At 37.3% G+C, this 11,158-nt stretch overlaps 1 protein-coding gene across 1 annotated transcript; it reads right to left on the reverse strand.

Moving 5' to 3' along the window:
* Nucleotides 1-96: 96 nt before the first annotated feature.
* LOC113061860 (UDP-glucuronosyltransferase 2A1-like) lies at nt 97-2,783 on the reverse strand. The gene is made up of 2 exons (XM_026231333.1): nt 2,618-2,783; nt 97-1,876 (listed from the first exon to the last, which is right to left on the reverse strand). Exons 1-2 carry the CDS (start codon nt 2,640-2,642, stop codon nt 276-278), a joined length of 1,626 nt encoding a protein of 541 aa, XP_026087118.1. The 5' UTR covers nt 2,643-2,783; the 3' UTR covers nt 97-275.
* Nucleotides 2,784-11,158: the final 8,375 nt, after the last annotated feature.

An 11,158-nucleotide genomic window follows, 5' to 3' on the forward strand; every position in this document is an offset into this window, starting at 1 on the left:
GTTGTTTTAAGTAAATATCCAGGGCTCCATACTACCACACCATCTACATGACACTTATCTCTTATGTGGTCAAAAAAAGACGATTTCACCATAAAGTCAGAAAGATCAAATCATTATTCAAGGACGTAGGGCAGGGGGATGTCACAGCATTTACAAAAAAATGCATTGAGAGCAGAGGAATTCAATATTATTCTATAGAATGTGAAGAATGGGAACTTTCAATATCATCTTTTTGTTGCACATTTAACAGTCAAACCACTTCATATGGAAACATGTCACTCGGTTTTCCTTTTTCTGCTGCAGCACTTGACACACAGATATCTAACTGCTAAAAATATGGAGAGAGTGATTATCAGAACAACAGCAAACAATGTAACTGCAACATCTACTGAGTAATAGGAGTACCAAGGCAGTTTATAGGATTCTGAACGAAGGTGAGCGGCACCTTTATGTCTCATTACAAACTCAATCCAGAAGAGAGCGCTGTCCAATGGTTTAACTGGTGTGTCTCTGTGCAGATGAGAGAGCCTCTGCATACTCAGTCTGTAAGATGGCTCACTGATTACTTCTTGTATGGCCGTGTGCAGTGTGTATTTATCTAAAGTTGTTAAGGTAACTATCTTGGCTCCTCCCCTAACTTGCAATCTAACAAGATTGTCGTACTGGTCAAAAAACAGAGGAATTCCAATCACTGGAATGCCATGGTACAAAGCTTCTTGAAGACCATTAGTTCCACCATGTGCAATAAAAACTTTAGTCTTTGGATGCCCTAGAAGATCATTCTGTGGCAACCAGTCAACTAGCAATGTGTTGTTGCCCAAAGTAGATGGTCTTTTTCCAGTGTATCTCCAAATCACCTTTTGAGGAAGCCTAGCAAAAGCAGCCGCTATTTCAGCTGTTAAATCATCTGGTAAGACACTGACAAATGACCCTAAAGACATGATAACGACTCCATGCTCTCCAGAACTTTGCATGAAGACTTCCAGGTCACGTGGAAGGGTCTTTGCTGGTTTGCAGTGGAAACCGCCAACGTAGATGATATTTGGCATTGTTGGACGTGGAAACTCAAAAACAAAATCAACCCTCATAAGCCATATATCAGCCCCCTGGAGAAGTTCATAAAAACTTACAGGTGGATCGAAATATTTGTCACAAAGTGCTTGGTACTGTGGCATATTAAAATGGGTGTAAAGAATGTGCATCAGAAAATAGAAATACACATTTTTTACTCTTTGAAAAAAGTTCATTTTGTCTGTGTTTCTAGATCCTGTGATAGGGATGTAAGACAGCGGTGAGGGAGCAATGTCAGAGTGTCCCTCTCCAGTAGCACTCCATCTCACATTATATACCATGGGTAACTTAAGTTTATGAGCCAAGAGAATGCCTGCTCCCCATACAGGATCAGTGAGCACCAGATCGTATTGCTTTTCCTTCAGTGTCTTCAGAATTTCCTCACTTTCAAATATGTTTGTTAAAAGTTGACACATCATTTCATTTGATTTATAAATGACATGAATCGTATCCAAGTACAGCCATACAGCACTCAGCCAGTTGCTCTTTCCTCTTTCATAGTCGATTACTTTGTTAAGCATGTCTCCTACAAATTCTTCATCCATTCCTTTGGTGTTAGGTATGGTTATAGAGCTGTAATAAGTTGAGTTCTCCTTTACAAACCAGCTGTTGTAGGTGCGTATTACATCAACGTTGTGTCCTCGACCATGTAGCGCCTTGACGAGGACTTCCATGTTCACCCAGTGACTTCCCTCCAAAGGTACCACCAAGACTTTGCCACCATCACAGAGAGAAACGAAACAGATTACAATCGTTATCCAGAGCGAAGCAGAAACCTTGTTCTTAGAAAATGGTGTCATCTTGCCTGTAAGTGACAAAAAAAAAATAGATGACTTACGCTGTGCAGTACTGCATAGTCAATGAAATTAAGAAACAGAGTCCAATTTATATTTTCAAAATGATTTTTTTTTTATGATTTTTTAAATGAAAAAAGTTTGGATTATAAAAATATGTAGTAACATTTTCAGTTCCATTCAGTTGTATTATCTCAAGTATACACCCACAAGGTGAGGGATTATTTTTAATGCCCACTACATGTTATATATATATATGCTCCTGATTTCTTCAGCGCTGATATATTTATTTTGGCATGTTACACTCTGACCAAATTATTAGCATAATCACATCACCAAAAAAAGTGGTTATTCAAAATGAAGTGAGTAGCCAACAGCAAGCCAAAGTGCAGTTTGTTTGCAACAATGTCTTAGGCACATATACGTTTATAAAGTGCACACTTTTATTCATATATAAATTTGTTACTGATTTCAGTTCTACAGATTAGTAGTTGTGTTTATCAACAATATGACAACATGCAAACTTGACAAGAAATAAATCCAGACAACTAATTTGTAATTTAACTGTATGTATGTAATTTGTTCAGTATGGACTTTGAACTTTAGAAAGAACTGTGAGGAAATAACAGATCACTTGAGGGAATGCATGAATTTAAAATTAATTTAATCTGTTGAACTTTGTGAACACAGACTCAATGCCACTCTCACAGATACAAGTCTCAGTAAAATCTGTGCGATTAGATCATACACACCTTGGTAGAGGGGTACAGCATGCATACAGTCAGTTTCAACACCAGCCCAAGCCGTTAAAACGGAGAGTTGCTGCAGCCAGACACTGGAATCAGATCATGCGGAAGTAACGTTATTTCCAAACACTGCTGCGTCCGAAAGCTGAAAAATGCTGCCTCTGCAGGCAACATATGGAAGAAGGGAAGGAAACAAGGCACGTTTAAATCCTGGCTATATTCAAACCATTTTTATTTATTTTTGTATATTTTTTTATAGAATTTTTAGCGAGAAATTAGTAGTGTAGTAATTAATAATAAATTATGAAAAAGTTTCTCAAGGTATTTTTTTTAATGTATCAACTGACCCCTCATGAATCTAGCCAGTATAGTGTTACTTTTTGTAGAGATTTAGTAAATGTTTATTAGATTTTACTTGCACACACACAGTTTTTGTGTGTTTAGATTTTCAATTTTCAACAACATGTTGACCATGCCTATGTCCGTGAGGTCTGTCATTGCTGTAATTGACACCTTCAGTGTCTTGACAAAATTTCAACACCATGTACAATAGGCCATCTGGTCCAGACTCAAGTTTAACACTGTCTACATGCTGCTGATGTTTCAGAAACTTCTTTCCATGACTGAAGGCCTCCACAACTACCTGCAGAGGGATACTGCAGACCTGGGACAAGCAGTTCAGTACAAAACAGTGGACTACAACTCTTTTAAAAGAACAATGCAAAGCTCAAGAGTGCTATGCAGAGCTATATTTGAAGGCCTTGTGTGAGGCGAAAACATTTCAGAGCTTTCTGTAGGTTTAAGAAGAAGATGATTATGTGGTGGAGAGATTGTATAATGTTGGTCCTTAAATACTGTCTCCCCCACACAATTATATTATAGCCTCTTGCTTTTTGTCTGTTTCTGTTCTACATTGTAGGAACAACCTCAGAACCTCGAGAGATGCAAGAGGTGACAATCACGGAAAAAGTAGATACAAAATAAAATAAAACACTTTACCACTTTACAATGCTTTATTGGTTAACCTTAGTACTGCTTTACCAGTGAATGAAGAACATTATTTCACAGCGTATATTTCTTGATAATTTTTCACTATACCATTGTTCATTGTTTGCTCATTAGTATGTAATGCATTTGTATATGTGAAACAAAACAATAAAAGTATTAAAGATATTATTCGTTTTTAGCTCATGAAGTAGGCAAAGTTGAAAGAGGTGAAAAGTGTAAGGGATAGTAAGATAAAGGAGTAGAAAGAAGGGAGCAGAAAGGAGAAATAAGAAATAAAGAAGAAAATAACTGGATATAAGAAGAGAAATTCAGATGTTAGATTGCACACAAGGATCCTGAAATATGTGCAAATATGGGTATAAACATTTTTGACTTGACGACCTTAATATTACATTAGGCCCATCTATTTTCAAGACCCCCTGTGCCCCCTCCACATGTCTCATGTTTCTGTCTCCCTCTGGTGGTGGGATGCTTTCCTAGTGGTCTTGGTCATGTTGGTCATGTTAGGGCATGTTCCAGCTCTTATTTTTTGTGGTCAGACTTACCTTTCAGTCATTATGCCATACCTTTGCCCTACATCTCATCTACAGGCTTGAAGTTCGGATACATACTGACACACTTTCTAGGTCAGAGAATGTCTAGATGTCTAGTCAAGAACAAGGACATCTCCAGGGTGAGTTTAGTCCTGCTATTACACTGTGCATCTGACGCTCATGTTTAATGTTTGATTAGTTATTTTGCAAACCACATTGGCCTAGGATTGTATGAATGCATTGGGTGAAGACTATTTTACTATCTACCGGCATTTTCTTCATCTGTCTTCACCAGAGACTGTCTGGGGTGAAATTCTCTTTTAATAGGCCCTTGTAAAACAAGTTAAAGCAGCTGGGTTAGTAAGGTAGTCACAAATGCTATAACATTTTGAACCAAATACCATCTGTCAGTTCAGACAGCATTTTACAGAATGTTTTTAAGTTACTCTGATTATATATATATATATATGTATATATATATATATAGATAGATAGATAGATAGCTAGATAGATAGATGTTTGAAATGGATACATTATAATAATTGTTGTTTTTAAAGAGGGTAAAAGGAAATATAGTTAAATTATAGTTCACTTCACTGAAAATGTTTTCAGTTTAACAGCAATTGCTTTCAACAATCTCAAAAACTGGGAGTCATAAGTTTGGAATAATTAAGATTTTTGAAGAATGTCTTACCAAGTTTTACCAACTTCTTACCAAGGTTTCATTTATTTGATTAAAACAAAAACAAAAAATACAGTAATTGAATGAAATACAGTAAATATAGTAATATTGTCAATTTTGTTACAATTTAAAACAACAAAATGTAATTTATTCCAATGACGGCAAAGCTGAATTTTCAGTAGCCATTCATAATAATAATAATAATAATTCATTACATTTATATAGCGCTTTTCTAGGCACTCAAAGCGCTTACATAGTCAGGGGGTATCTCCTCATCCATCACCAGTGTGCAGCATCCACCTGGATGATGCGACGGCAGCCATAGTGCGCCAGACCCAGACAGCAAGCAGTTTCGGCCCAGGTCTGGCCCACATCTGGCCCACATGGATTTCATGCGGGCCAGATGTGGGTCGGTTCTGGGCCAACACTATGTTGCTGTCTGGGGAACACCCACCACACACCAGCTTACTGGTGGAGAGGAGCCAGAGTGATGAAGCGTTATTTTTTCAGTAACGGGGTAATCTAACTAATTACTTTTCCCGTCGTTACAACGCCGTTACCATTACTTGACGTTAAATGCGGTGCGTTACTATGCATTGATTTAATAAACTATGTAATCCGAACGCACCCCTGGCTCACACAGCGAATGAGGAGGTGGGCTAATAACGAGATAAGCGATTATGATTGGCTAAGGCAGAGTCATGTGTTTCATGGTAGCCAATAAGAGCCAGTGTTTTTACACACATGCCGAAACACACGCCAGCGGCGCCAAACATGCACACACATGCCGACACACACGCCAGCGGCGCCAAACACGCACACACACACACACACACACAACACACAACACACTACTAGCTAGTAGCACCGCTACACAGAGATTCACAGCAGCAGCAGAAATTGCGAGTCGTGAGCAATCAGATGAAAAGTTGGCATTTTCAAGGTGGAGATATATAAGCACTACTTCAAATTCATTGTGGTCAAAGGCAAGAACGTGCATGTAATGTGTACATGTAATGTGTGACACGCATCTACAAAGCTAGTGGCCAAAAACACTTTTCTTACAAATATAATACTTGAAGTGCAGGATAAAACTCTTCCTGTCTGTTGACGTGCAATAAATATCGAAAGTTATGTACGAACACCTGTCTGTTCTACTCATTTTAACTGACTTGTGAAAACTGTAAAAAAAAAAAAAAAATCTTTGACGTATAGCAACTTTTTTTTTTTTTTTTTTTTCAGTAACGCAAATAGTTACTTTCCCTGGTAACGAGTTACTTAATAACTCAGTTACTTTTTGGAACAAGTAGTTACTTTTTAACTAATTTCCTAATTACTTTTTTAAAGTAACTTTCCGAACAGTGGTTGACAGTATAGTGTCCCCATCACTACACTGGGGTGCTAGGACTCACACAGACCACAGGGTGAGCACCCCCTCCTGGCCTCACTAGCAACTCTTCCAGCAGCAAACTAGTTTTCTCAGGAGGTCTCCCATCCAGGCACTGACCAGGCTTAGCTTCAGTGGGCAACCAGTCTTGGGCTCCAGGGTGATATGGCTGCCGGCCATTCATAGCCATCTGTAGCATACAGTCTTTAGTGTCACTGATCCTGAACTGTTGAAGCATCCAGTTGAAAACGGCTTCATTTATTTCATAATCATTATTTATCTTTTTTCATGATTCTTTGATTAATAGAAAATCAAAAAAAAAAAAAAAAAAAAATCAAATAATAATAATAATAATAATAATAATAATAATAATTTACAAAAATATTTTTTTTTATGAAATACAAATCTTTTGTAAAATTATAAATATCTTTAGTAACTTTTTTTTTTTTTTGCTTAATAAAAGTATTCATTACTTTTGAAAAAAAAAATCTTACTTTTGAATGGTTTTAACTGTTTTGAAATATGAAATAATTAGTAATGTTTCTTGAGCAGCCAATCAGCATATTAGAATGATTTCATGTGACACACTGAATACTTGGGTAACAGTGCTGAAAATTCATCTGTGCTACCACAGAAATAAAATATATTAGGAAACTATTTATTATTTATTAGCTACCATGCATTTGTGGTAATATGTAAATCAAAAATAGAATAGTGGTAAATCAAATAGCAACAAGGGTTGTTTGTTTAACATCCCACAAGCCTGCGGGTTTGTCATAATTGTATTAATGGAGAATGTGACCTTTGTGTGACACTCAGAGAGCGAGAGAGAGAGAGAGAGAGAGAGAGAGAGAGAGAGCCAGAGCCAGAGAGAAACGTAAGATCAGCAGGTGGCACTATAGACTCACTATTGAAAGAACTCCTCCAAGCCTTGCAACGCCTCTTTCTGACCTTACATCTCAACCTTCTATCATTGCATGTAAAGTTTTATCAGCTTAATCTTGTTTTTTTCTTTTATTATTCATAAAAGAGAAATGTACATAATACATAATACATAATACATCGTACATAGTACATAATAATCATGTCATGTTGTAGGCCTACTTACGGTAAGAAGCTCAATAGCTAGGACACCTTAGTCATATCACTAAAAAAAATCATCTAATTCACTGTAATCTGATTTATAAGCACACACTTTGTTTATTAAAGATGCTATATAGCAAGATATCCTGAGGGATCTAGCAGTCAGCTCATGTGAGCTTTGTGTGTATATGAGAGATTGAAATGTGCAGTGGAGCTGAAAAAGCCCAGTGAGTGTGGTTTGTGTGAGTGAGGGGCCTTCTGAGGGATCACAGGAACAGACTGTTTGAGATTTCATCCTTCAATGCCACAATCTCCTCCTCCAAAAGCTTGTGTGTATTCAGTGTTTTAATATGGAACATAAAGAGTTAATCCCAATCACAGATGCATGTCATAAGTAGGCCCATGTAAAAAAAAAAAAAACAATTTTGTGAAGGTAGAAAACAAAGTATTGTTTTCTGTGTTTGGTTTGAGGACAGAGTGACTGTAAAGCACTATGTACCTATATGTGTGACACAGATGAAGTTTGCATGTGTTTGTGTGTTTGCATGACAGAATGGGCGTAATGAGTGTTCCACCTGAACATAAAGAGAGAGAGGGGCAGTAATTACCTCAACACAGGGGGTCTGCGCTCTTTCACACCTACACACACTCTCTAAAGCCCTTTCTGTTATTATTCTGTGAATAAGTAAGAAGTGGCAAAGACCATGGGAGGCCTATTTAAAAAAATAAAATAAAAATAATAATAATAAATAAATAAATAAATCTGTAATTACCGGGAAGAGAAAACACTCTAAAATACTTTCTCCTTCAATCATCCTCAAAACACTCTGCATAGGTTTCTGTAATTCTGCCTATTAAATATGGTATTCAATTGGAGTTTATTAATTACGGAGCCCCGCACATGACATGCAACAAAAAATAAATAAATTGTGCGCACGATTTACTAATTAGTTTCCTCAATGTACTAAATAGTGCACACGATTACTATTGCGCTCACTCGATTTGCTATTGCTTTCCCTTGATTTGCTAAATCATGTGCACGATTTAACAAATCGAGCGAACAAATTAGGAAATTGTGCGCACAATTTATAAATCAAGTGAACAAAATAGTAAATCTAGGGAATGCAATAGTAATCGTGTGCACATTATAGCCTAACATTTTTTTCCTGCATGTCATGTCTGGGGCTCCGTAATTAATAAATGAAAATTGTAAAAGACTATCATTCATTAAATTCTACATTTATTTATTTAATATTTTCACTGATTTTATTATTCTTTTAGCTACCAAAAAGGGTGTTACTATAAGCAGAAATTGCAGCATAATACTATGCCATGGCATTGGTTTCCCTTTGAAACACAGATGTTGTGGAGATGCTGGATGTGTCCCATGACAGAAAAATGCTTCACATAAAAGTAGGAAGGAAACAAGGCAAGTCCAAATCCAATGAATGTGTCGCAGCATGTCCACTGAAATGCCGTCATCTTATTCATTTTTAAAGGCAGAATAGATGTGTGCTTTTCTGCCTATGACATCCCTCAATACTGCTTTATAGTGGAGCTAAAACAAAACTAAATATGAAAGTTATTGTGTAAATGTATGTTTTCTGAACATTTTTTTTTTTCACTTTTCATTTAATTAATATGAAATCAGTATTGTAGTAACTAAAAATTTGCTTAGTTAACTTAACACCACCAATCTCTCTATTTTGTTATATCTTTAGACGTCGCCTCAGAATACTCTCCAAAACCATGTTCTGGAGGTACTTTTGTATGCAAATGAAGTAACTGCCTGACAGGGCAGCGAGAGAGCAAGTCAGCTGCCTAAGCTTTCAGAAGCAGCAACTGTCTTATGTTATTTAGGTTAAAAGTCAGCAGAAAGAGTTGACATGATGCTGTTTGTGATGAGGAACAAAAATAGGCTTTTATGGTCAAAGTTAGTCTCACAGAGCCAGAATATAAGCAGTAACTCATCCACGTTATAGTTATCTGGGAAAGGTTGGACAACAAGGCAGTAAGTTTACTTGTTACTATTACTGGTTTTGGCTGAAGTCTAATGACATGATCACAAACTAACTGATTAATTGGAAGTTCTTTCTGTTTGTATTATTCATCTTCAAAGCCTCCGAGGGTCCGTTGCACAAACAAACTTTTAACTGCATTGAGGGGGTCTGAACCTCTCAATGTGCCTGTGTTTGGAGAGGAGACACTCAGTGGGTTTGTATTTCTGAGTGTGAGTGTTTGCCGGTAGGAGGGTCTTTTGTCTCTCTGATTGTATTTTGCAAACACACAGCAGGTCTATCAGCATATGAACGGCCCAACAGTTGAGGCTACGCATAACAGAAAGGAAGAGAGCCACGAAACCACAGAGTGCGCACACTGCATGCATCCACATGAATGCATGCAAATCTATGGACACGAATGCAGGCACCCATACACTTACAGTGTTTACCTTGGACATCAGCCCAACCCACCAGTGCTGATTATAGAATGCATTCACTGAATCCTTACATGCACGAACTGCATTCGATGCACACCTCTATTGTGTGTGTGTGCTTTTGGAAGACCAATGCTAAATAAACACACTGACCGTGCCGTTAACGCTTTCATCATATACTTTTTTAGCATTTCCTTACGGAGCTGTCAGAATGATAAGGAGCTGAAAAGCAAGTAAGGTGGTAAAATGGTTATGTTTAGCAGCACTTTCACCAGAATACATTATTATACCTCAAAACATGACACCTTACAGACACAAAAAAGCTGCTTTCTCATGCTCAATTTACTGCTCCCCGGGCGCCGCAGCATAAATGGCTGCCCACTGCTCCGGGTGTGTGCTCACAGTGTGTGTGTGTTCACTGCTCTGTGTGTGTGCATTTCGGATGGGTTAAATGCAGAGCACAAATTCTGAGTATGGGTCACCATACTTGGCTGAATGTCACTTCACTAAATCACTAAAATTGATATAGTTAAAAACTTCTAAAAAAGTTTGAAAGTATTTCTGAAACTAGGGATATTATAAGTATAAGTAGAGTGAATGTAGAATTAAAGTGATTATTAATTAATTAGTTTATTTATTTTAGTAAGATTAAAATTATATATATTTGTAATGTTGGTGTTTACAAGAGTTTATGTTGGTATTTTAGGGGTTATCTTGTGCTAGGATACATGGCCAAAATCTTTCCTGAATATGGCTTTTTGTGTGAACGCAAACACGTCCCGGGATTGATTCCGGTATTGATCCTAGGTCGGGGGCCTAGAAACATTGCCGGGTTCAGTTCCGAAACGAGCTATACGTAATCAAAAGTCAGAACTAATGGCGTAAAATGTGTGTCGTAGTGATGATGCACGTTATCATGCAACTTTTTTACCGGGTGTTTGAAAGGCAGATCAACGTTCACAACTAAAAAATATGTGCAAATTGTAATGAAGCAGAGATCATTTAGCTCCTCACTATCTGCACTGAGTTCGTTTACCAGCTTAAGTGAAAGGTAATGTGGTCAGCATTTTTGTCTCTTACATTGCACTTGGATTTTCCAGAATCCAGATTTTTTATGTTTTTTTTTGTTTTTTTTTTAAAGGTTCATACATGTTTTGAAGTTTAATGAACCATACTTCAGTAATTACCAAATGGCTCATAGCATTGTATGTCCATTTTTCTCACTCAGTGGGAAATGGACTGACCAGCATGTGAGTTTGTGCTGTGCAGGGTAGCAGATCTCCCGCCTGAGCTTTGACCTTCCTCTTCCTTGACCTGCTGACTTGTAGTGAGAAACACAGGTCAGGCACTAGGTTACAGAGGGCATTAGTATTGTGTGTTGTGTTTGTACTAAGATTCTCATAATAATAAGGCATGTGGC

The sequence above is a fragment of the Carassius auratus genome, chromosome 43 (assembly GCF_003368295.1).
Source record: "Carassius auratus strain Wakin chromosome 43, ASM336829v1, whole genome shotgun sequence".
In the NCBI taxonomy this organism is placed as follows: Eukaryota; Metazoa; Chordata; class Actinopteri; order Cypriniformes; family Cyprinidae; genus Carassius; species Carassius auratus.